The sequence below is a fragment of the Dasypus novemcinctus genome, chromosome 5 (assembly GCF_030445035.2).
Source record: "Dasypus novemcinctus isolate mDasNov1 chromosome 5, mDasNov1.1.hap2, whole genome shotgun sequence".
Taxonomy (NCBI): Eukaryota; Metazoa; Chordata; class Mammalia; order Cingulata; family Dasypodidae; genus Dasypus; species Dasypus novemcinctus.
In genome coordinates, this window is record NC_080677.1 from 53,781,839 (window position 1) to 53,807,607 (window position 25,769).

Here is a 25,769-nt window from a genome sequence, read left to right on the forward strand (position 1 = left end):
TTCATGCCTATGCTCTTACACAAATATGTTATAGAATTTACATAAATAATTAAAAGTTCAAAGGATGTGATAAAATATATAGAGAAGTCCTAAGATTTTCTTCTAATATCTAATAGCCTTACTTTGAGTACCTCATGGGGTGTGTGTATCCCGTTTTGATGATAATTGCTTTGGAATAGTGCTTTTCAAAGTGTGGTCCTGCTGTCTACATAAGAATCACCAGGGGAGCTGCATAAAAAATTTATATTCCTCCCCAGCCCCTAGAGATACTGAATCAGAATCTCTGGAGCTAAAACCCAGGACTCTGCATTATACCAAACTCCTGTAATGATTCCTCTACTCCCTAAAATGTGCAAATTACTGGTCTAGATCCAGGTAGGACAGACTGATTTTATTGAGACTCAATATTGTTTCCTAGAGCTGCTGTAACAAAGTACCACAAGCAGGTGGCTTAAAACAACAGAAATGTTTTCCCTCACGTGTCTGGAGGGCAGAAGTCAACCTCAATGTGTCGAGAGGGCCGTGCCTCCTCTGAAGGCTCTAGGGAACAACCCTTCCCTGCCTCGTAGAGCCTCCGGCGGCCCCAGATGTTCCTCGGCTTGCGGCAGCATCACTTTAATCTCTGCCCCATTTTTACACGGCCTTCTCCCCTGTGGCCACCCCCCCTTGTCTCTCTGCCTCCACATCTTCCTTTCCTTGTGATGACACCAGTCATTGGATTTAAGGCCTGCCCTGATCCAACATGACCTCATCCAAATTTGGTTACATGTCCAAATAAGGCATATTTTTAGGTAACAGGGGTTAGAACTTCAACATATCTTTTTGGGGTATAGACCTATAACAGATTTTTTAAAAATGAGAAATGTTTTAATTTTTCTCTTCAAAATTTCATTTTTACCATAGACTCTCTATTTCTAAAAAAAATTTAAGGATGTCAGAATATAATGGGAGACTGACATAGGATGAGCCATTAAAACAAAACAGTAAAGAATTATGAACTACAAGGTAGAGGTTGAACATTACTACCTACCATTATCCAAAAACTTACATGGAAGATTTGTTTGAATTAAACAACAACAACAAATTTCATAATTTTTCTTAGCTAGTAAAAGAATGCACAAGAGATAAAAATTTCCTAATATTTGGGAATTAATTGAACGCATTTATTTAAAGTCTCTGAAATCTGTGGTTTGACAAAGATGTTCAAGTATTTTCTCATTGGTCTTTGAAATGGATAAAGGTTGTGACATCAATTTAAAATGCTGCAAAGACATTTCTATGGCTTTCCTAATATAGTCCCCCATATATGATCTCTCTGTTTGAAATGTATGAGTGTTTTGTCCTTTTTGTAGGGTGAGCAGGGCATTATTGGACCTATTGGAATACCTGGAGCATCAATTCCTGGACCACTTGGGGCAAAGGTATATTTTCTTAGAAATAAATTTTTCTTTTACTTGTATGAAAAGAAATTTGGAATTTGGAGAAGAAAAATATACCTTTCATACGAAGGAACTGGAATTTTAGTTTTGGAAGAGCCCCAAGGAATTATTTAATTCAACCCTGGTATTTTACAGATAAGTAAACTAAAGGGCAGTGGCAGAATCAGGACTAGAACCCAGGACTTATGCTCCTGGGCGAGTGCTGTTCATCACCCTGCACTACCTCCCCCCAATTCTAGGTCCCAATGCAGGTGAATTTATTGTTCTTATTTAGAAAATTCTGCTATTATTCATAATCAGAAAGTCTGGCAGAAAATAAATGTACTCAGATTTATAGAGCATTCCCTGCCATTCTACATAAGGCTAAATATTTGAGTCTGGAGAGCCACCTATTATTTCAGTGGACTTTCTAGAAACAGCTGTAGCAGTCTTTACTGACAGGTTTTATTTGTTTAGGATTTTAAATTCATCTTGAATATATTAGAAGAATCTGCTGTCTCAAGTTGTGAGACTAATAGATCAAGCTCTTTACAAATTGGCCAATTTCTTTTATGCCCCGTGCTTTTATGGTTTCTCATGTAACCTATAGCCTGAAACTGTGAATGTTATTTGAAATGTACAGGGAGATAGAGGAGGACCTGGGGTGCCTGGACCTAAAGGAGAACCTGGACTTGCTATTCGAGGACCAAAGGTACACTTTATTCATGTTCTTTTTCTTTTTTCTGTATGTGAGAGAAGTGAGTATAGATTTAATGCCTAATAAATTGATAGTCTACTTGCAAAGTTTTTATATTGACGAACTCAAATATAAGAATACAGATATTATCTTTTCTAAAAAATCAAGCAGAGTGTTTATTTTTCATAAATGTGGGGTCAGTAACTTTTGCAGTTAAAATTCTGTTGATTAAATGATAGTTTGAAAATGTTCTTTTTGCAATGTCTGTGATACAAGGGATTCTATGGCCTCTAGCCCCTTTCATTCACTTTTCTATGCAAAACAACACAAAATATTGTCCCAAAAGTTTGGGTTTGGAAACTTTATTGAATCAAATTTCTCCTGCTTTGATTATCCATCCTTCAGAGTTATTTTTAATGAAAATGCAAACAATTATCGGAGAAAGTAGTGTTAAGTAACCATGTCTATTTTTCAATGGCAATGAAACACCATTTCTCTTTTCACACAAAGCCCAGCATCACGGCAAAATTTAACTTTCCTAGGTGGCAAAAGCACATGTCTGTTTATGAGAACAGGCTTGATGGACCCATAATCAGCACCTATTAGATTGACAGCATGTTTTTATGTAGCTTTGGAGCTGGCTAATGTGCTTTCCTATCAAATTGTCTTTTCTAGATGAAAGGGCTCAGGAAATTTCAACAGAGATTTTCAAACTTGGAGCCATCTTTTAAATACAATATAATGCAAAGCCTATTATATAAAACTGATGGAAGTTGGAGTGGTTCTTGTCGAAGGGGCAGGGAGGATCCTGAGCCTCCACTGCTCTTGATTACTTTAACAATCCGCCCCCCCTAGGGTGACATCTGTCTTGGATTGTCTGGGACTGAGCAGATTCCCCGGACCTGGGACTTTGAGGCCTAAAACTGGGATGAGTTGGTCTCCTTACTCTCTGGACCATGAGGCACATGGGAACCCAAGCTTTGTAGAGAACTCTCTGTGGGAATCCAGGTTACATAGATGATTCAAGGAGAAAATTCCAAATTTCCTAATGCAAAAACTAGAGATGATAATTTCATATTGTTTAATAACTTCCTGAATTTGTGTACTCACAATTCTATGACTTATAGTTATCCCTGCCTACTTATACTGTTCTTTACAATAGGAATAAATCAATTCCATGTGCTACTAGAGTTTATAAGACCTGCCTGTTTCCCCTTGATCATTACTGGGTGTTGTTGGTGATGATATTTATAGTTATTTTCCCCTTCATGCTGAGCATTTTCCTGATCCTTTGGGCTCTTTCTGCCATTCTTCTGTAATTCAATGGTTCTTAAATTTTTGAAGGGTCTATACCCCTTTGAATGACTGATGGAAATTGTGATGCATTAATTCAATTTCATGTACTATTTTGGGAAACTTACCAGGCATCCCCCCTCCCCAAAGTGCATTTCAAAACACCAAATTAAGATTTTTACCCCATTTTCTGTTGAATGAGCTACTTCAAATGAATTTAGTCGAGAAATACCCAATGGCAAAATTCCATCTATAAAAATATTGTGAGGAAGCCAAAACAAAAATCTGAGAGAACAATTCACTTACCCCTGTCCCCTGATATTTTCTGTTAACATTAGAAGTAACAGGCTAGCTAAAAATTTTGCAGGAGAGAGGATGAAGATCTCTGGGAAAAACATGTTTTCCTGTGAGTGTACTGATCCCCCCCACCCCACATTCCCACCCCTGACCCCCACACACCCCAGTATTCCTCATCCCCTAACCCCCACCCCCCACCATGGACGCTGGAGTTTAAAGAGGAACAGCTGCTGATAATATGTTAAAGGCTTGGAACTTCAAAATAAAAACTGAAAAATGAATTTGGATTCCAATTGCCTTTTTCTTTCAGCATAACAAGAGAGCAGTTACGCTTTGGTTTTTGTTTGTTTGTTTTTGTTTTTTCCTTGGCCCTTTCCTTGTGTAGGAATGGAGAGAAATGGGTATCATATTTGGGGATGAGTTCCATAGTGAATGTTTAGAGTTTTAGTCGTAAATTTAGTTGGAATAGCATAAGAGTGCTTCTGAGAAGTTGCCAGTTCCCTGTAGTTGGGAATATACCAAAATTTGCCTTTCTAGAAGGTCTTCTCTCACTCTTGTCACACTTTAAGAAATCATCTTAGGTTTTTTTTTATAATAAATATTGCTTTAATTTTTACAAGTGACCACATGTTTTCTGAAGATGATCATTCTTAAGATGAGTGACCACAAAATGCCAGACTTTTAGGTTTAATAGGGAAAAACAGCTGTTGCATTTATGGTTTTCAAAATAATTTTAACTATTTTATTGCTCCAAGGCTATGGAGTCTTTGGTTTAAACAGTCATTCATTCATTGGAGTAGAATTGGGAGCTGGATTTTGGGCAACTTTTTGGCTTGGAATAATAATGGAAGTTTGATCTTAGTACTTACTTGCATGTAAGGAAAGTACCAGAAGTCCTGCTCCCTTTTCCAACCTCAGAACACTAAGGTCTGATGGTTATTAGAGTTTATTCTAATGTGAAAAAACTATAAATATTTAAAAATGTGAGCAGCTCTTTACCAAAATAAGCAATGTACTTTGGCAAGGGTCTTTGTGAAAGTTATCACAGTAACAGAATGGAATATTACACTTACGTTTAGGAAATATTTCCTAAAAGTGTCTTCCTCATTTTTTCCTTCCGTTTTCTCCATTTTCCTTTAGCAAGCAATTTCTTTGATTTCCATTGGGAGCAGTGTTACACACGTCAGAAAACTGTTGTCCAATGGGACAATAATCACTTTTTTACCCTCTATCTAACAGGCTAAAGATTGCTCTGAAAAGTTTTTGATATCTAAGGTTATCACTGGAAAGCAATATTTCTAACTGTATCTAGGTTCCAAGATATAAACCACAAACACTCAACATTCTATCTCTTCATAATTAATGCTATTATTTTTATTTGGGCTTATTTACTCCTCACATAATTGGATGAAGACAATAAATTTACTGTAACAATTGGTAGCAGACAGTTTTCTTATTCCACAGTAAATTTAAAAATTGCTATATATTTGTTGCTGGTCTTCCTTTCACACCTATGCTCACTAAATATTCTCATTTTTATATTTCTCCCTGATTTAGATGCACTAAAAATTTGTGACTTTAAAAATTAAAACATTAGCAATAAGCCATTTTCTAATCCCTGTGAAGTATGTTTCCTATAGAAGACTTTGTATTGGTCCAAATATATTCTTTACATTCATTCTATATGCCCCATTGTACTGAAATAGATAAGACTTAGGAAGAGGTAATGAGTACCCTATATGGTAGGATTTCCTCTAAAAATTTTTAAAATCATTCCTTTGCAGTTACCTAATTCACCTTTGGTATATTGAGTTGTTGTGCTTAAGTTTTGCCTGATGTTTCATAGTTTAGTCTCACAATATCACCTGGTGTTGGAATTTATCCAGGGTGCCCAAGGCCCGCAGGGACCAGTGGGTGCCCCAGGAATCAAAGGCGATGGTTATCCAGGTGTGACTGTAAGTGTGGGCATTGATTTTCTCCCTCCCATCCCCTCCCCTCCCCTCCTCTCCTCCTCTTCCCTTCCCATTACCTTCTCCTCTCCCTTTCTTTCCTGGTGACTTTTCATACAACACAGATGCTCACCTCCTCCTTTATTTTGCCGTCTTAGGGACCTCGTGGATTGCCAGGACCCCCTGGACCAATGGGTTTACGTGGAGTGGGAGACACTGGAGCAAAGGTAAGATTTTAAAGTAGACAACATACTAGCTTCTAAAATTGTACCTAGGTAAATGACTCTAATAGAGGTGAAATTTTTCATCAGAAAAGGTACAAAAGTAGAGGGTCTGAAACAATTGATAGGGTTATTTATCCTCCTAATGGACCTCCTGGGGAATTTGCAATAATTTCAGCATTTAGATTCCCTTTGTGGCTTTTCTTCTACTTCTTCTAGCAACAGCTCTCCTGCTTCTTTGCTGCTTCCTCTTCTCTAGCGAGATCCAAGTTCCGTTCTGAGCCCTCCTCTCTCTTCTATTCACACTCTTTCCCTAGTGCTCATCCAGTCCCCTGGCTTTAACTACTACCATATTCTGGTAGCTTCCACATTTCTTTTTTTTAATGTTCAAACTTTATTTCAAATTGAAAAAATAAAACAACATGCAAAAGGTAACTCAAGAAGTTAGGGAAGTATTACTCCTAAAAAATTCTGTTCAGGCACTCTTTATTTTTAGGTACTGGGGATTGAACCCAGGACCTTGTAAATGGGAAGCAGGTGCTCAACCCATTGAGCTACACCTGCTCCCCTGTTCAGGTACCTTTATCTCATTTAATCCCAACAGCAACCTCAGTTGTTCCTCAAGTATTCAGAAAAATACACAGATGAACACAAATTAGTTAAATGACATAGTCAAGGTCTCCTTGTTAATGAAAAAAAAACGAGGAAGAGAAAAAATGCTTAATCATATTCATATCTCACAAAACCAGACTCCATATTCTTTTTTTTTACCTTTAGCATTAATATACTACCTTCTTTGCTTTTGCTATAAAAACATTACAATCTTGTTAATATAGTCTTTATGTTACATTAGTTATTATATATTTTTCCCACGTATCATCCACATTCTTAACACCTTGTAGTGGAAGAACATTCCTGTATTTATGTTATAATCATAACCCTTGTCTACAGCCATAGTCACTATTATACATTCCCTGTATTATCTTCCAGCTGTCCTCCAACTAACATTAACCTGCCCAGAATACTCGTTTCAGCCACAATCACATTGGATTCCACATTTCTATCTTCTGACCTGACTTTTCTTTCCCCTAAACCCCAACTCACATATCTAGTTTCTTACCTTTGGATATATCCAAAATAGAGCCCTTGGTCCCTGCACTCCCTAAGCCTGTAAAGGGCACACTCACCTCCCCTCGCTCAAACCAGAAAACCTAAAAGTCTTCCTTGGAACCGTCCCTTCCTTTTCCTCCCTCTAGGTTTAATCCTTCAGTAAATTCTATCAGTTCTACCTTCAAGATGTATCTTTTTTTTTTTTTTTAATTGACTTTGTAATAATATTACATTAAAAATATATATGTGAGGTCCCATTCAGCCCCACCCCCCACCCCCCCTCTCCCCCCCCAACAACACTCGTTCCCATCATCATGACACATCCATTGGATTTGGTAAGTACATCTTTGGGTACCTCTGCACCTCATAGTCAATGGTCCACATCATGGCCCATACTCTCCTCCATTCCATCCAGTGGGCCCTGTGAGGATTTACAATGTCCGGTGATTACCTCTGAAGCACCATCCAGGGCAGCTCCATGTCCCAAAGACGCCTCCACCTCTCATCTCTTCCTGCCTTTCCCCATACCCATCGTCCACCATGTCCACTTTTCCCAATCCAATACCACCTCTTCTATGTGGACATTGGATTGGTTGTGTCCATTGCACCTCTATGTCAAGAGGAGGCTCAGATTCCACATGGATGCTGGATGCAATCCTCCCATTTTCAGTTGTAATCACTCTAGGCTCCATGGTGTGGTGGTTGTCCTTCTTCAACTCCATTCAAGATGTATCTTGACTTTGGCTCCTTCTGTCCTTCTGCTTCCAACTGTGCACATCACCATCATTTCTTGCCTGGGCTATTAAAATACCCTTTTTCCTGGTCTTCCTTTTTCTACTTTTGCTATCCTATAACCTAGCAGACAGAGTGGTCTTTTAAAACCATAAATCAGATCATCTCCCTGTCCACCTTAAAATCATTCTGTTCTGGTGGCTTCTCTTTGCACTTAGAATAAACGTCACCAGTTTCCATAGTGACAAGGCTCTTGAAGACCTAACCTCAGCTCCTGCCCCTCTTTCCCTGGCTGCCTCCTCCAGCCACCCAGGCCTCCACTTTTCCAGCTCACTTCTATTTTAGGACTTTGGCTTGCCAGATTGGCTCATTCTTAAGGCTTCAGCGCAAATCTCACCTCCCTGACCACTCATTCAGAAAACAATCCTCCTTCTCCCACCACTGTCACTTCACCCTGTATATACCCTATCTTGCATGTATCACTTTCTGAAATCATCTTGCTTAGTTCTTACTCTGCCTATTCTACTAGAGTGTAAGTTTTCCTGAAGGCAGGTTTTTTTTTTTTTTTCTGTCTGGTTCACTGCTGAATTCCTGGCACCCAACAGAAACTCCAAACATCTGTTGAATGAATGGATAATAATTAAATGATCAATATTCTCTTAAAGAGAGAACTTTTCCTTAGAAATGGATCTAAATCCTTGTTTTCTCCAATGCTTCCAGGTCATTAGAGAGAGATGTTTATGTGCTCTTTGCCAGCTTCTTATCTTGATTCTTTGGTCTCTGTCACTGCCCTTGGGAGGGATGACACGTTGAAACTGCTCCTGCCCCAGGGCAGGTACCCTTTTGCCCTCTTCCTTGAGATGAAAAGATTGAGGATCCATTGTACTAAATATCATCACTAAAAAGAGGTGTTAATACTGGCTGTGTCTGTGTCTTGGGATAATTTTAAGAGTTGAGTGAAAGGCCGCATCAGAAGATGCCGTGGAACTAAAGAGGAAACAAATCTGAGGTGCTTTTATCAAGGTGCAGGGTTGGTCTGACTCAGAACTGATCAGATCCTCTACTATGCCTCCATCGAGTCATGTAAACCATACTGAATTTGCATAGTAAAGTCTTGTTTTTTGTTTAAGGTATAGTATCTGTAAAAAATGTTAAAATTAAAATATAGACGCTCAGTACATAAACCTCGGTATTTTCTGCTTTGAGTGAAACATTGGTAAAAACTTTAAACTTGTGTTTTTACCAATGTAGATTTTCAGATATATGTAATGTAAATAAATATTATACGATTGTTTTACCACTTTGCATTAGCAATAATAAAAAAGATATTTAGGCACAGATAAAGAATATTTTTCAATTTCTTCCTTCTTACCACTCAGATTTTTAAAGATACATACTACAAAATTTACTAAATGATTTCATGTACTACTTTTTTCCAATAGTCCTTTGTATTTGCTTTCATATTCATTTTAGGGAAACATATCAAGAAAAAGGGTGTTCCTTGCAAAATCATATCCTGCCTTTTTTTTTTTAAGTAGCCAATATGTTGCCAGAAGAGGTGGTAAGTGAAACTCATAATCTTTGTTAGCTCAGGTACTGTGCAGCAGTACTGTACAGTTGCACCCACCTCTCTCTCAGATGCCTTTTCTTTCTTTGCATTAGTCTCTTTTCTCTTTGTGTGGGTGCTGTGAACGCATGTTATCTAGGATATCTCCTGTTCCCGAAAGAAATGGCAGGAGTATGAGCTGGTCTTCTTGAATCAAAGGAACTTGAACCATAAACTTGAAAGTAAAAGAAATTCTAAAAGCAAATACTAGCTTTTAAATAACTTTCAAAATCCTCTCCTTTGTAGAAGCCTTAAAGTCTCTATGTGAACTTTTTTCTTGGGAATACTTTTAACCACACACACACAGACAAAAACTGGCAAATCATGGGAAAGACTTTGTAAACTCTAGCTCCAGGTAACTTTGTTCTTGTGGCTTGGTAAAGAGAAAGTGAGACCCAAAATACTGAAAGTTGGCAATGGTAGCAAAGACACAAGACCCAAATGTGTGCAAAATTCCTCCACTTCCATTTTGAGTTAAATTGCAGACAAATACTAAGTATGTGGGGCTATGTGGGAGTGTGTGTGTGTGCTATTTATATATATATATATACACACACACACATACACACACTGATATGTTTTTCATTTAAACTCTGTGTAGTCACTTCAGATCTTGGCCTTAGGGCATTAACTTGCAGAATGAATGTGTTTTGAAATGAGGAAACCATTAAGGTTGACTATTAATTTATGGTGGGTTTTGTGATATTTAGTTAAAGTCACATGTGTTTAGCATATGACAAAGACATTAGAATCAAAGCACCTATGATTCAAAACATATAAAAAGTAGTTCCTGACATCTAGCACCCTTGTGGTATTTGACAGCTTTTTTCCAAATGGAGAAAAATTCCATATGATATTATAGTCCTTCTATATACAGTTACCTTGAATTTAATTCTAATTTCAATAAGGACTTCTGAGAGTTCTCTAAAATTCTTGTAAAAACTACAACTTCCAAGGAGGTAGCAGATATAATTTTAAAAGCCACTTTTCAGACATGCTGGGAAATAGAACTGACAATTTAGACTCTTGCTAAATGGCAAGGGCTCGTTTAACACCCTGACTCCTAGACCCAGATTTTCAGTTTGTTGATGAGTAAGGCAAGCTCAAGGACCCTGCCTAACACTGCCTGCGTTTCTTCACTGAGCTCTCTAGAGACTAGGAGGACCCCTTCTGATTTGAGGACATCATTATGTAAATCTCACCACCCTTTGAGAAGCTGCCGATAGCTCTTTGCTCCTGTATTTTCATTGCCAAAGGAGCATAAGGCCATATAACCCAGGGGACGGATTCCCTGGTGCTCCTGAGGGTGAGAGTTCCTTCCTGGCCTCAGAGAAGATACATGGGGGCTCTCCTGAGCTCCGTAAGGGCAGGTACATCCTGTTACACATCTCTTTAGCTCTCTCAGCCCTCTCAGCATGCTAGCTCATAGAAGGAAAAACCTTAGGCTTTTTGTAAATTCTTGGACCAACTGGGTTCAGGTAATGCTTGCACAGAGGAAATCTGTTCTGGCTTTATGGACTCTCATGGGACCTCTTAACCACCTGCAGTTGAAATAAGGTCTGTGGGCAGAAAAGACTTGTTGGATGTGTTGTTGATGTTATTGTAATTATTATCTACTACCCAAAAATTTCCAGAATATTGTAGAATTTTGAATGACATCCTTTTTATATAGATAAGGAAATCAAGGACCCCTTTACAATGTGTCTTTGATATGATTTGTATTTGTGTATAAGGAGATCTGAATATGGATGAATGAATGAATGGATGACTAAATGGATGAATAGATCAGAGCAGAATGAATGATTTGACCTGATTCACAGATGCTCAATCTCCAGTGCTGTCAGCACGGTTTAGAGTATGGTTAAATTCAGTTTCTCTTTCCATCCTAGTTTTCCCAGTGTAGAAACTTAAATTTTAATGTAACCATTAAAGAGAAACATGAACCCCAAACCCAAAAGAGTTAACCATTTCTCAAAAGCTTTATATGTTTCAATATTGTAAATACTTGCTTTATTTGACAAAAAATGGCCCATAGTCATAAATTAAAATTCTGTGTGAAATTCCACTGAGTATCATTATTCTAGAAATGTTCCCAGCATCTGAATCGCCCCTCTGTTCTCTGCGATGGCTCACATATGTGCACACCACCAACAGGCAGTGGTGGAACAGAGGCTCAATTCACAGAGATTCATTAGGAATTTGGGGATTGCATTGGTGGATATGGACGGGACAAGGAACTCCATTTTGAACAGTGCCTGACAAGTAGGGTGGGCCTAGGACACAGGACTTAACGATAATGAAGTTAAGGGTGTGCCATTCCAAAGTGGAGTTGAAGAAACTCACCTCCCCATAAAACAACTGCAAAATTGCTTCAGGTGGGACAATTAGCTCAAAACATGGCAAATTAAAGCCAGACCCATATAAAGTTTGAAACTCTCAAGCTCCACAAAAGGTCACGTTCAAGACCAGGAAAATTGACTAGGTGACTTTTCAAGGTTACCCCCCAATTCAGTTCTATGCATGATCTCTGAAATCAGTGGGGGGCTCCCGTCTGTCCTATCACTTTCAATGGTGCTTTCCTCTCTCCTCTTCTGTTTTTCTAGCTCTGCATTTCTCTTCCCAGAAGTGCATACATACCTTCTCTTCAGCTTTGAATGCACACACCAAATCCCTCTGACTTTCACCTCCCACATAACCATCAACACATTTGTATTTCTAATCATGCAGACTGGAGGAAATTTCCCCCAGTGGAAAATTACATTCAATATCAGCACAAGAGAACCTGCTTTTCTCCCCATCTTTAGGGGCACTTTCAGTGTTTCTATTTTCCAGATAAGAAGAAACTCTCACTCTCCAATGAAATATTCTTGGTACAGGGGAGTCATTACTTATCTTTGATGAAGTGATTTTGAGAAAAAGGAAGAAATGATCAACAACAAATCTCCCTAAGTTGTAAAGCTGATTTTTAAATTATCGCAGACTATGAGATACTGCTATTTTGGCAGGTCAGTATTAAAGTTCTGGGAGATAAATTGATTTGAAGAATTGAAAGTATTTCAAATATTTTGAAATTTATAGCTGGAAAAACACCTGAAAGGAAATGTTATAGTAATTGGAGTAATTTGTTTTCTAGCATCTTCATCTTTTTTTTCACTTCTTGATCATTTCCTTATCCCCTTGGTAATCATGCTGCTAATTATTACTGTCTCCCTTTTCATGTTAAAGGGTGTCAGTGAGGAGTGTCTGAGTGATTTGGCAATGGCCAATCAATGATCAATACACATTATCAGTATCTGGGAAGGGTTGTTAGTCCATAAGCTTAGAATAAGGGCTTTAAAATTTCCACTGACATTCTGGCAACCATAAGCGAAGTAGACAAGAGTTACTAGACCAAGTTTGTGGTATTTGGAGGTTTAGTAGTTATATTCTTAATTTAAAAGCCATAAAGAAGCATTAAACAGCTGCTGATCATCACTTTGACTTCTACCTTATTCTAAAAGTCAGTCATTCCTTGGTGTCATCACTTTGTAGAATCTTTGGAGTACTATACTTTGGAAAAAGTATAAAAGGCTTATTCTTTCCACAATGAATTCAACTTGTTTTTTTATTGTACCCAAAGTAGAAAAGCATGAAATCACTTCTAGAACAACTGTAATCTGCTTCCATGGTCCTCTCAAAGAGTGGCAGGTACTTAATTGACACCAACAAAGGGAGAGATTGTGATTAAAGCCTCATGTGTGATTTGTGGGGAGAAGGGGATAGTCTAATGTGTTGTATTTTCTTTTAGAGGACTATTTGCTCAAATATTGTATTTAAACTTAGTAAATGTGTAAAGTGTAATAGGTTGCTTCTTTCTCATAACTCCACCTTGAAACCTCTGCTACTTACTATCTGTGTGACCTTAGCTAGTCATTTAATCTCCCTGAGCCTTCATGAGCCTTAGTGTCTTCATCTGTGATTTGGGATAATAGTACCTACTTCACAGAATATTCTGAGGAATAAGTGAAATAATATGAATAAAACATATTTATGAATTCTAACCTACAAAAGCATTGTAGTAGCAGTAGTTATGGTGAGGCAGGCTAATTTAGGCAGTAAAAAGATGTATCTCGGGAAGTGCACTTGACCCAGTGGTTAAGGGCGTCTGTCTACCACATGGGAGGTCCACGGTTCAAACCCTGGGCCTCCTTGACCCGTGTGGAGCTGGCCCACGCGCAGTGCTGATGTACGCAAGGAGTGTCCTGCCACGCAGGGGTGTCCCCACGTAGGGGAGCCCCATGCGCAAGGAGCACGCTCTGTAAGGAGAGCCGCCCAGTGCGAAAGAAGGTGCAGCCTGCCCAGGAATGGCGCCACACACACGGAGAGCTGACACAACAAGATGATGCAACAAAAAGAAACACAGATTCCTGGTGCTGCTGATAAGGATAGAAACAGTCACAGAAGAACACACAGTGAATGGACACAGAGAGCGGACAGCTGGGGAGCGGGGGGGAGGGGGAGAAGGGGAGAGGGGAAAAAAAGATGAATCTGGGACCTTGCAGAAAACCACGGCCGTGAAACACATGGCCTTGGAATCCTACCCGGAAATCCTCTGAGAGAAAGACCTCCCCACTCCCTAGGAAGCTTCTGGAAGAACCCATGAGAATTTTCCTTGATCATCTGGGATCAGAGAAAAGCCCTGGGTATTCTCAAGGGGCCTTATCGGTGGGGCCCTGAGAGGAAATTGACAGGTGGAGTAATCAATCAAAGCAGCAAACAACTGGAACCCCTACCCTGAACATTAGCAAGTGGGAGGAACAATTAGTGGTATAAAAAGCAAGTGCAGGGGCAAAATCACCCTTTTTCTATTCTCTGCCAGCACCAGCCTGCAAGTATACCTGGGACCCATAATCCATTATTTTCTCCAATTTCTGTTCTCTTGTCTCATTTCCTTAATAAACTACTAGCCTAACTAAAGCAACATGTTCTTAAATTCTTTTCTATGACATAGCTAAGAACCTAGAGGGAATCTGGCAACAATGGTATGCATTACTCTGCCAAATCAAGTACATTTTAGGATGGATGGGTGAAATGAGAGTTTAAGAATTTGTGTAGGTAGTAGCTCTGGAATGAGACCAATTAAAACACTGGAATAAACCACAAAACTGAGGAATGGCAATGCAAGGAGAAAGGTGAAAAGGGAAGCTTTAGACAGTTGGGTACTTGTTCAGGTCATGTGGGAATCTGAGGACTCTTATAACCCAGGATGCTTGCCTTCTTCTCCTTGAAAGAGTGTGATTGACTCAACATAAGTAAGTGACTTTCAGAGCCACACAGCCATTGTCTTTTATTAAATGGCAGCTGGATGAAAATCCATGACATTAATATCGTACAAGTAGTCCTGTCCCACAACGAGATGCAAGGTGGGCTCTGAGTCAGACCTGGGTTTGAATTACTTCAGGCTAGGTGGCCTTTAACAAGTCATGTATCCTCTCTCCCTGCAATTTCCTTAACCATAAAATGGAGTAACTTGATGTTGATAGGATCAAATAAGATAATGAATGTGAAAAGTTCCTGCCACATAATAAACTTAACAAATGCTATTATTTATGTTGTTAATTGTAATGGTTTTAACATGAGCCAAAGCAAAGATTTACTAATAAGAAAATTAATGAATGTGATAGTGTGAATGCCCTCTCATTTTTCTTTTTTCAAGTGAAAAGTTCAATGAATGATTACTAGGTCCATTATAATATTATGTATGTTTGTAAAGGGGTTAAAATGAGCTACTTTGCAAGAGTATGGTCTTAAGTAAAACCTTCACTGCATCATTTGTTAAGTTCACATGTACAAGTTCTGCTGATAGACCTAAACTTGGCCATTTCCCATGAAATTCAAAGGAGTATTTCCTGTCTAGAATTCCCTTTATGGGCCAGGAGGAAACAGTAGGCAATTTAAATAGCTATTCTGTTTTGAAAGAGTGGGGGCTGGAGGTAGGGGTAGGGCTTAGGTTGTGTGCGATTTTAGGAAATAGATGTAGGTAAAAATGGCCACTAGAATTTGCTTCAGTCCTGTTAGTTGTCTCCTAGTGCAAGAGCTCCCTCTGCAGGCTTCAACAACCCTCAGCTCCTGTGCGGGAATCTAGGTCCAGCTAAGCAACTATCTATATGTGTGAATGTTGCTCTGTCCAATGCCAGTAAAACTGCATACCATGTGTAAGAGCACTTCTTCTTATGTGTTGATGGTTCTACTTTATGGTAGAACTGGTGTTACTGGGTGGCGAAGTGAGTCCTGGCCTCAGGCCTCTTGTTCCTATTCAACAGGTGTGGCGGCCTGGCATGGACACATGGCCCATGGAAAAACAAAAAGTGTGATGCTTTTTCAGTGCCCCTATACTGGTGGACAGACCCTATCTCTGGATTCACACAGCTAAGTGTAGTGTCTAATAGTCCCAAGTATTGAAGGTATGGTGCAGATACACTGAAACAATCCTAACACTACGTGGTAGACCAACTCTAATATCTGCAAAAAATGTGTAGATAAGATTTGATTTAAAATCTATCAGATTAACAAGAATATGTATTAGATTCCATTCACATAGATTGAAAGATACGTAGATTGTTTTGACAGACAAAATATGGTCATATGTCAACAACTATAAGAAGAATGATGGATGACTTGGTTGAGGTCAATATCACAGCTGACATGGGATCACACCCTTAAAGCTCATGGGCCAAGGCTCAGAAATGGAAAAGACAAAAAGATGTCTGCAGGATCAGCTCTTCTACTGCACTTAGCTTTCAGACAGTCCTAAATGGTGAAGGTTTGGGGGAAGTGAATAAAAGAGAATATTAAGGAGAAAATGAAGAGCACTGACAAGCTTGATCTAAAGTAAACCCAAATCTGTTTGAACAGTTGTGCTCCCTTGTTTTCCTGTCTGGTGTACGTACATATGTGTGTGTTAGCACAATTAATACTAATTAATTGAAAAGGAGATGGTAACTAAAATCATCACAAGAAAAATATCACTATTAAAAAGTAGCAAATGGAATTCTTTTTTTAGTAGAAGTACTACTTTATAAAAAAAGAAATCTTCTGCCTTCTCTCTAAATTCATAATTTAAAAATATCCTGTAAGATTTGGAACGTACCAAGAATATATGAAACACATACATTTTACTAATGATGTTGAATCTACCTGTGTGCTCCTCCACTTTGCCCACTTTTCCATTCTTTAAATCTTGTATTCCTCTCCATATTAAGGGTAAACCACATAGCATCATTTCCTCACTCTCACTGGCAAGATTTTTGTGAGGTTTTGTTCATTTATTCATATGTTATAAAAAACATATTATTATGAAAATCATTGAGCATATGCAAAAGTAGGAATGATAGTATAGTGAAGTCCCATTTATCCATCACACTTCTTCAACAATTATCAACACATTGTCAAGCTTATTTTCTCTGTATTCCCCATGACTTGTCTTCCTCCACTACTGGATTATTCTGAAGCAAACACCACACGTCATTGCTATAAAGCTTCAGTATTTGTCCCTCAGATATACTCCTCCCCGCAGGAGTGGATGTGGCTCAAGCATTTGAGAGGTCCAGAGCTCAGTTACCAGTGCCTCCTAAAAACAAAAAAAAACAAGCAAACAAATGAAAAACAACAGATCAGAGAGCTGATGAGACTCAGTGGTTGAGTGCCAGCTTCCCACAAATGAGGTCCTGGGTTCAATCCCAGGCCCCCAGTACCTTAAAATATATATATGTATGTGTGTATATATATATATATATATATATATATACACCCCCTTTTTAAAAAACATAACTACAGTACATTTATCATACTTAAAAAATATTAACACCAATTCCTTAAGATCAAATATTTGGTATTCAAATCCCCCAGATTGTCTTTTAAATTTGCTACAGTTGTTTGAATCAGTAAACACTGTCCACAAATTGCAGTTGATTGAGGTGTCTCTTAAATCTCTTTTTTTTTTTTTTTAAAGATTTATTTATTTATTTAATTTTCCCCCCTCCCCTGGTTGTCTGTTCTTGGTGTCTATTTGCTGCGTCTTGTTTCTTTGTCCGCTTCTGTTGTCGTCAGCGGCATGGGAAGTGTGGGCGGCGCCATTCCTGGGCAGGCTGCTCTTTCTTTTTTTTTTTTTTTTTTTTTTTTTTTTAAATCACCAGAGCTCTGGGATCTTTTTTTTTTTTTTTTTTAAAGATTTATTTATTTATTTAATTTTCCCCCCTCCCCTGGTTGTCTGTTCTTGGTGTCTATTTGCTGCGTCTTGTTTCTTTGTCCGCTTCTGTTGTCGTCAGCGGCACGGGAAGTGTGGGCGGCGCCATTCCTGGGCAGGCTGCTCTTTCTTTTCACGCTGGGCGGCTCTCCTCACGGGCGCACTCCTTGCGCGTGGGGCTCCCCCACACGGGGGACACCCGTGTAGCACCGCACTCCTTGCGCGCATCAGCGCTGCGCATGGCCAGCTCCACACGGGTCAAGGAGGCCCGGGGTTTGAACCGCGGACCTCCCATATGGTAGATGGACGCCCTAACCACTGGGCCAAAGTCCGTTCCCTTAAATCTCTTTAAACTGAAAGTTTTTCTCCCTTATTTTCACTTTGTGCTTTATTATTTGTGGATGAGTTATTTGTCCATGAGGATTTTTCTGAATACATCCTCATCATGTTGTTTACGATGTTCCTCTATCCTCAGTTTTTCTGGCCAGGATACATTATAAGTGGGGTGTGTATTTCTTATCATAGCACATCAGGAGGCACATGGGGTCTAGCTATTTCTAACTTCTTTCTCTCACCATGGAAGGCAGAGGTGAGCAGAAACACAAGAGTGGAGCTATTGTATCTGGGGTGAGATTGAGGGTGTTGGGCAAATAAGACTATTTTTAATAAAATATTTAATGATTCTGGGTCAAACCTGTTTACTTATATTTAACTCTGTCCTGCTTTGTTGAAGAGTATTAAAGTGGAAGGGAAAAACCATGTGCCTTTTAAGAATTAGCTTGGGTGTGGATCAGTTGGGTGTAACTGGAAGCCCTCACATGGTGAACTTATGGGCATTTTCTTTAAAGGTACTTCAGAGGCACTCAAGCAAGGAGAAGTAATAGAAATGTGTATAATTCTGTTTTCTACTTGCTGGAGCTCTTGCTGGTAGGAGTGATTATTTAAGCTGAGAGAAACCTGGGGTTACTTAAGAGGTGGGAGTCAGTAGGGGAGAGGCATTAAAGGGATAATTAGTACCTGTATTCTCAAAAGCAGCTAAGTACTAAAGGGAACAGATGAAGACGGGACACTAAAATCACAAAAGTGGCCTGGAAGCAGAAGAAAAATGCATAATTATGAAAGTAGAGATTAGAAGAATTGTCAGTAATAAAGCATAGCTTTTAAGAGTTTACCCCCTAGAGTAGACTTAATATTATTCTATTATTTTTTTTAAAGATTTGTTTAATTTATTTCCCCCCTCCTTGCAGCTTGCTTGCTGTCTGTGTCCATCCTCTGTGCCTTCTTCTGTGTCTGCTTGTCTCCCTTTGTTGCGTCATCTTTCTGCACCAGCTCTCCACGGGTGCAGGCTGTCAGCTCTCCACGGGTGCAGGCTCTCAGCTCTCCATGGGCGCAGGCTGTCAGCTCTCCGCAGGCGCAGGCTGTCAGCTCTCCACAGGCATGGCCCAGCTTGCCTTCACAAGGAGGCCTTGGGATGCAAACCCAGAGCCTCCCATATGGTAGACAGGAGCACAATCGATTGAGCCACAGCCGCTTCCCAATATTATTCTATTATAGACATTATTATTATAGCAATGGAAGAACTTCTATCATTGATATAAAGGTAGTGGCCACCAGAGGTTCAGAGGGGAGAGGGAAGAATAGGTGCAATGTGGGAGCATTTTTGGAACACTGGAATTGTCCTTCCTGACATTGCAATGATGGATACAGGCCATTGTATATTTTGCCATAACCTACAAAATTGTGCAGGGCAGAGTATAAACCATAATGTAAATTATAGTCCACAGTTAGTGGCAATGCTTCAATATGTGTTCACCAATTGGAACAAATGTACCACGATAATGAAGAATGTTGTTAATGTGGAAAGTGGAGAGGGAGAGGGAGTGGGGCATATGGATATCCCCTATATTTTTTCTATGTAACATTTATGCAATCTAAAGCTTCTTTAAAATATAGTTTTTTTAAAAATCAGGTAAGGTCTTTAAAAAAAGGGTTTTCCCCATTCTTTTTTTTTTTAATAAGTAGAGATATTTCAGAATATGTAAGCAGAAGTAAAATTAATTAAAAGATGAGCTGTTTTTCCAAATAAACAATTTTACTCTTTCTTATAATGCATGATTTTTGTACTGTTGAATGTTGCCACCTGTTTTGTTCATAAAAGGACTTGGGCAAAACTGGACCTCGGGCAGAAAGCAAGGGAGATCTGAGTGAAAGCCTGGCCCTACCTCTCTTCCTTTTTTTTTTTTTTTCCTTTATAACTTTATTGAGGTATATTTTATATATCATAGAATTCACCCATTTCAAATATATAATTTATTAATTTTTAAAGTAAGTCCACCAAGAGTTCTCACTATAAATCAGCTTTAGAACATTTTCACCACCACAGTGAAAGCCCTCATACCCATTTACAGTTAATCTGCATTCCTATCCCTGGCCCCAGGCAACCAATAATCTACTTTCTTTCTCTATAGATTTGCCTTTTCCAGACATTTTTTGGAAATGCAATCCTGCAATATGTGGCCCCTTGCATCTAGCTTCTTTCATTTAGCATAATGTTTTGGGAGTTCATATATATGTTAGCATATATAGAACTTCATTCCTTTTTATTGCTAAATAGTATTTTATTTTATGGCTATACCACATTTTTTTCTATCCATTAGCCAGTTGATAGATGTTTAGGTTGTTCCCAGTTTTGGGTGATTATGAATAATGCTACTAAAAAACTTTTGCGCACAAGTCTTTGTGTGGGCATGTGTTTTCATTTCTCTTGGGTAGACACTTAGGAGTGGAATTGATGGATGATGTGGTAAATTTTATCTTGAATGTTTTAAGAAACTCCCAAACTTTTCCAAAATGGTTGCAACAGTAATGTATGAGATAATCTCCACTTCCTCCTGGCCCTGCCTCCTAATAGCTATGCAGCATTGGGCAAACTTTGATTTTCTCTTTAATAAAACAGTTGGTATGGGGAGCTAGCATTTACTAGGTGCCACTCCATACTAGCCACTCTGATAGGAACACTTACCTGCTACCATCAAGCTTCATTCTTACTTTTTTTCGCTGATTAGAAATTCAATATTTTAATGAGGTCAGGTTTCCCCTGGAATATCAACAGATTCAAAACAATCTCAATAAAGATTCACAGTATTCATAAGCTATCATTCTAAATTTTAAAGTGTATAAGGAATTTTAAAATGTGTAGGCTAGTAATAGTCAATGAAAATTTTGTTCTTTATTAGAGAAGTTGTGAGTTTATAGAACAATGATGCGTAAAATATGGGATTCCCATACACCACCCCACTACTAACACCTTCTATTGGTGGTCCCACTTCATTCCTATCCCCTTGAAATGTAACTACAGTTTCTTGCATATCTGGTGATTTTACTGACTTTCAGAGAAGTTAAGTAAATTACTCATCATTGTAATGCAGGATTGTTGTGAATATTCAATTGTATCAAGCAACATACACAAATATTCCTAGCCAGCGTTGGAAACATGAAGGTGATTGATAAAGATTTTATTTCTCTACCTCTTCCCATCATCCACATCTCAGATAGGTCTAACCACAGGGCCTGACCGTCCCTAATCAAATCCTACCATTTTTCTGGTGGTTATTCTCTGCTGTGAAATTGCCATGTCTTGGAGAAACCAAAACAAACAAACAAACAAACAAAAACACATAACAGAGCTTACCCTGCCCCTCTAGTAGCAGAAATATCATAGAGCCCACCCCTAACACACTAGCATATTCTTTGTTGCATAAATTAACAAAAACAGCCTAGTTCAGATGTGGTTATCTCCTTTTCTAGCTCTTCTCTGTTTGGGGATGAAATTCTCAAAGGTGGTAACTATTTTTACAAATTCCAGAGAGGGGAATTATGAAAAAAAATTAAGGTTGCTGGATTCATCAGTGTTCTCCATAAAAAACAAATCTGGCAGGATATTTATTATAGGAATTGACTCATACAACCATAGGGATTGGCAGGTACGAATTCCTTACGGCAGGCTGCTAGTTGGGAACTCTGATGAAGGTTTCAGTGAACTCTCCAGGAGAAGCTGGCTGGCTTGGCTGAAATAGAGATACAAATTCTTTCTGTGGTCTAAAATCCTGAGTTTCCCCTTTAAGGACTCTCAAATGGCTGGATGAGGAAACTTGTTTCGTTGCTAGTAGATATCCTCTGTTGATGGTAGATATGACTAGATACAGATGCAATCAACTGACTAAATCCAGGAAATACCCTCACAGAGACAATCAGGCCAGTGCTTGCTTGACCAAATAGCTGTACACCATAACCTAGCCAAGCTACACAGGAAATTAGCCATCATAATTTCCAAGAAGTGAATTGATTTGATTGATTTGATATCAAGTGGTTTGAAGATTACTTAACTGGCAGTAAAAAAAATTAAAACAAAGGGTGATTGCACAGTGTCAAGTGTAAGAAAGGGATTTGGGAGAAAAGGGCTCAATATCTTAGTCAAATTCAAGGGTTTTTATATAAAATATATTTTTGGAGATATATTTTAATATGAAATATTATATAACATAAAGGTAAAAAAAGTAAGTAACTTGTCAGTCACTGTGTCTTTTCAGGGAGAGCCTGGTGCCAGAGGACTTCCTGGCCCCTCTGGGCCTCGGGGAATAGGAACCCAAGGGCCAAAGGTGAGTCTCAGTTCTAAAATGCTCTGTGCAAGGGTCAGATCCCATCAAGTGACAGCCAAGTCAATATTAACATCACAATGAGAGTTTATTTCTGTGCTGACTTATTTTTCCTTGATTACTGGTAAAAAGTCTAATTTTGTCATATCATGGAACCTTGAGTAAAATAGAAAATTTTTGAAATTTATGAAGCTATTAGTTTCCCTAAAAGAAATGAAAAGCTTTGTCTTTCTTTTAAAAGTAGTTGCAAAGTGCCCAAAATATTGTCAGGTTTCTTTGAAGCTGGGCCATCATTAAGAAGCACATCTTTACTTTGGTCAGAGGTGCCTGCAGTGGCCCTTGAACAGGTCACCAGCTAATGTATCTACCCTGCCATATGTTTGTCTGCTGTCAGGGCCCCTGTGCAAAGGTCTGGTTTTATTGTCCCTGTAGAATATAAGAGGAATTTCCTTTTGTTCCCCTCTGCTCTCATTTCTATTTTTCTTCCTTTTACCATGTTCAATTTGGTGATTATTCATCTTTTTATTATTTTAATCCAGTGTTTCTCATTGAGGACAATTTTGCCCTTCTCTCCCTGGAGACATTTTTGGGTGTCACCATTGGGGAAGTGGGGTAGAGGTCAGGGATGATGCTAAACATCTTACAATGCACAGGGCAGCCTCCAATAACAAATAATTATCCAGCTCAAAATGTCAATTGTGTTAAGAGAAACCTTCTGTTTTAATTGTTTAAATCACTTGTTAAACAAATAGATCTTTGGTTTATTTGAAGAGTAAGATCAAGAATTATCAGGCATGTTCATGAGAAAAACAGGTGTCAATGAGTCATCCATCACAAATTCCAAACCCAAATACGTTTATTTGCACCCAGAATGTATAGAAAGTTATTAGTACCACATTATGATAGAAGGGAAAAAGTTTAAGGATTTTACTGAAGGTCCTAGAATTACCAAGATTCTCAATTTATCTTTTATTTTGTCCATCAACTCTATCTTGGCAGTAGGCTATTTTTAAACTTATAGATCACTTTATATGAATGGAAATCTCCCAAAATGTTAGTAGTAGTTATCACTGGATGATGGGAAAATGGGTATATTTTATTTTATTTGTTGGTATCTTCATTTCTGATTTTTTTTTTCAGTGATCAGGTATTCTACTTACAGTCAGAAAAAAAAACAAAGCTTTTTTTAAATACTGGAAAGAGAACAGATGGACTGATACAGGAACTTATATTAACCCAGCCTTGCCCTAAAGCTTATTCCATCAAATGTTAATTTGGGAACTTCTTAGTTAAATAAAGTTAAAGTAATTTTCTCTATTGTGGAACTTCTTAGAGGCTTCAATGTCTTAATGTTCAAGGGGAGGTACAGACTAGAGTGTAGACCATTTTCCAATCTTATTTGACCACAGACATCAAAGGTTACATTGGAAAAACACTTACTGGGGAATTCTACATTAGCCTATTGCATCTACAGATAGTCTTAAAAATTCTAACCAGACCGACCCACATCAACAAGCACTAAATCTTTAAACCCAACCCCAGTGAATTTGCATAAAATTTGCTATTTAAATGGGGCAACATAGTAAAGCCTATGAAGAATTGTGTGTCAGTGGTTTTCAGACTTGGTGCTATGCGGCCCTGGTTTTCCATGAGGCTCCTGGACCTCCACTCCTGCTTACACCAAGCAGCTCTGACTTGCCTCTTTATTTATATTTGGATTATAGATAAGGTTTTATTTTCGAAGGGTTGATTTGTTCTGTGACTTAAAAATATTTGAAAAACACTGCTTTATTTAAAACATGATTAGCTCATAGGGAGTGCCGGTGAAGGTCCTGATCAGACCGAAGTTGGGACAAAGCTGAGAGTAGTAATACTTTGGTGTTTGCTTCCTAAATCCTCTTAAGCTTTCTCTTCAACTTCTCCCCATCTTCCAACAGGGTAACATGGGACAGAAAGGCTTGCCTGGCCCTCCTGGTCCCCCTGGCCAGGGCGCTCAAGGAATTAAAGTAAGTGACATGAACTTTCTAGAGTCACGTCTCTATTCACTAGGGTGCTGATGAGAAGAGGTTGTGCATAATACAAAATGTGGCTATCCGGAACTGGATTTAATGTAAACTGAGCAGTTAAAAGGGCATCCAATATTTGGAGACATCATCCAGAACTGTACAGATGATATAAGTACAATAGTTTCATAAACACTAAACATTACGTAAATTGCTTGATGAAAAATTTAATCCTAACAGTGGTTGTCACTCTTGGTGGTTTCAAGCTGAGCTGCCTGGAGAATTTCTGCTGGGCTGCATGTTCTCTGTCTTACCTTCCTCATCTGTATCTTCCCGCCTTAGTCCAGGGCATCTCAATCCTAGTTCACAATGAAATCACCTGAGGAGCACTTAAGTAATACTGACGCCTAGACCCCACCCCAGAGGAAGAGAATCGGAATCTTTGGGGGGTAGATTTTGAGTACTGTAATTTTAAAGACTGTGCAGGTGATTCTCATGAGCAGCCTGGGTGAGAGCCGTTGCTCTAGGCCCCGAGTCAGAGTACTGGACTTTCGCAGCCATCAACATTCGACTTTATTTTTGCTTCAACAGTGGCAAGCCCATTTAGCAAGGTAGGACTCCAAGGGTCTCCCATATCTCAGTAAAAAAATGTGGTGTCAGTACGTTATCACATATTTTTTTTTTCAAAGATTTATTTATTTATTCTCTCCCCTTCTCCCCCCTGCCCCAGTTGTCTGTTCTCTGTGTCTATTTTGCTGTGTGTTCTTTGTCCACTTCTGTTGTTGTCAGCAGCACGGGAATCTGTGTTTCTTTTTGTTGCATCATCTTTTTGTTTCAGCTCTCCATGTGTGCGGTGCCATTCCTGGGCAGGGTGAGCTTTCTTTCGCGCTGGGCGGCTCTCCTTACAGGGCTCACTCCTTGCGCAGGGGGCACCCCTGCGTGGCCCGGCACTCCTTGAGCACATCAGCACTGTGCATGGGCCAGCTCCACATGGGTCAAGGAGGCCCAGGGTTTGAACCGCAGACCTCCCATATGGTAGATGGACGCCCTAACCACTGGGCCAAGTCTGCTTCCCACCATGTATTTTCAAACAATTCTCTCTTCTATTTCTAATATGTTGATTTTTTTTTTTTTTACTGACTCACTCTCATTTTATTTTTTGTCCAAAAATAGACTTATTTATTTATTTATTTATTACCACCATTACACTTAGAAAAGGAGTAATTCATCCCTGGATAATAAAGATTGGCTCTAAAAGTGTGGAAACATTCAAAATAAACTCCTTTTCAAATAGCAGAACTTCTTAGTGAGTAGGAGACAGTAGCAGCTTAAGAGAATAAATGTGAAAATCTTGTGTTGAAATTAAACTGCCTACTCCTGTGAAGAGAGAGTGAGGTTATTCAAGAGCAAAACTCCTGGAATGTGTGTTAAGCCTTCCAGTCTGTCACACAAAGTCTAGGGCTTCCACAGCAGGCCTTTTAAATAACGGTCATTCATCTGTCTGGCTGGGTATTTCAGCAAAGACCAGACAGTTGACATATTGCCAACAGCGAACTTGGCCTGG

The 25,769-nt window shown here is 38.9% G+C and overlaps 1 protein-coding gene across 4 annotated transcripts in view; it reads left to right on the top strand.

The window, feature by feature from the left end:
- Positions 1-25,769, top strand: part of COL28A1 (collagen type XXVIII alpha 1 chain) — a 233,162-nt gene that overhangs the window by 147,294 nt on the left and 60,099 nt on the right. For all 4 annotated transcript variants that reach the window (XM_071215161.1, XM_071215162.1, XM_071215160.1 and 1 more), the window contains 6 exons: positions 1,353-1,421; positions 2,062-2,130; positions 5,592-5,660; positions 5,813-5,881; positions 22,137-22,205; positions 24,140-24,208. In XM_071215161.1, coding sequence (XP_071071262.1) covers positions 1,353-1,421; positions 2,062-2,130; positions 5,592-5,660; positions 5,813-5,881; positions 22,137-22,205; positions 24,140-24,208 — 414 coding nt within the window. The remainder of the gene's footprint in view (positions 1-1,352; positions 1,422-2,061; positions 2,131-5,591; positions 5,661-5,812; positions 5,882-22,136; positions 22,206-24,139; positions 24,209-25,769) is intronic.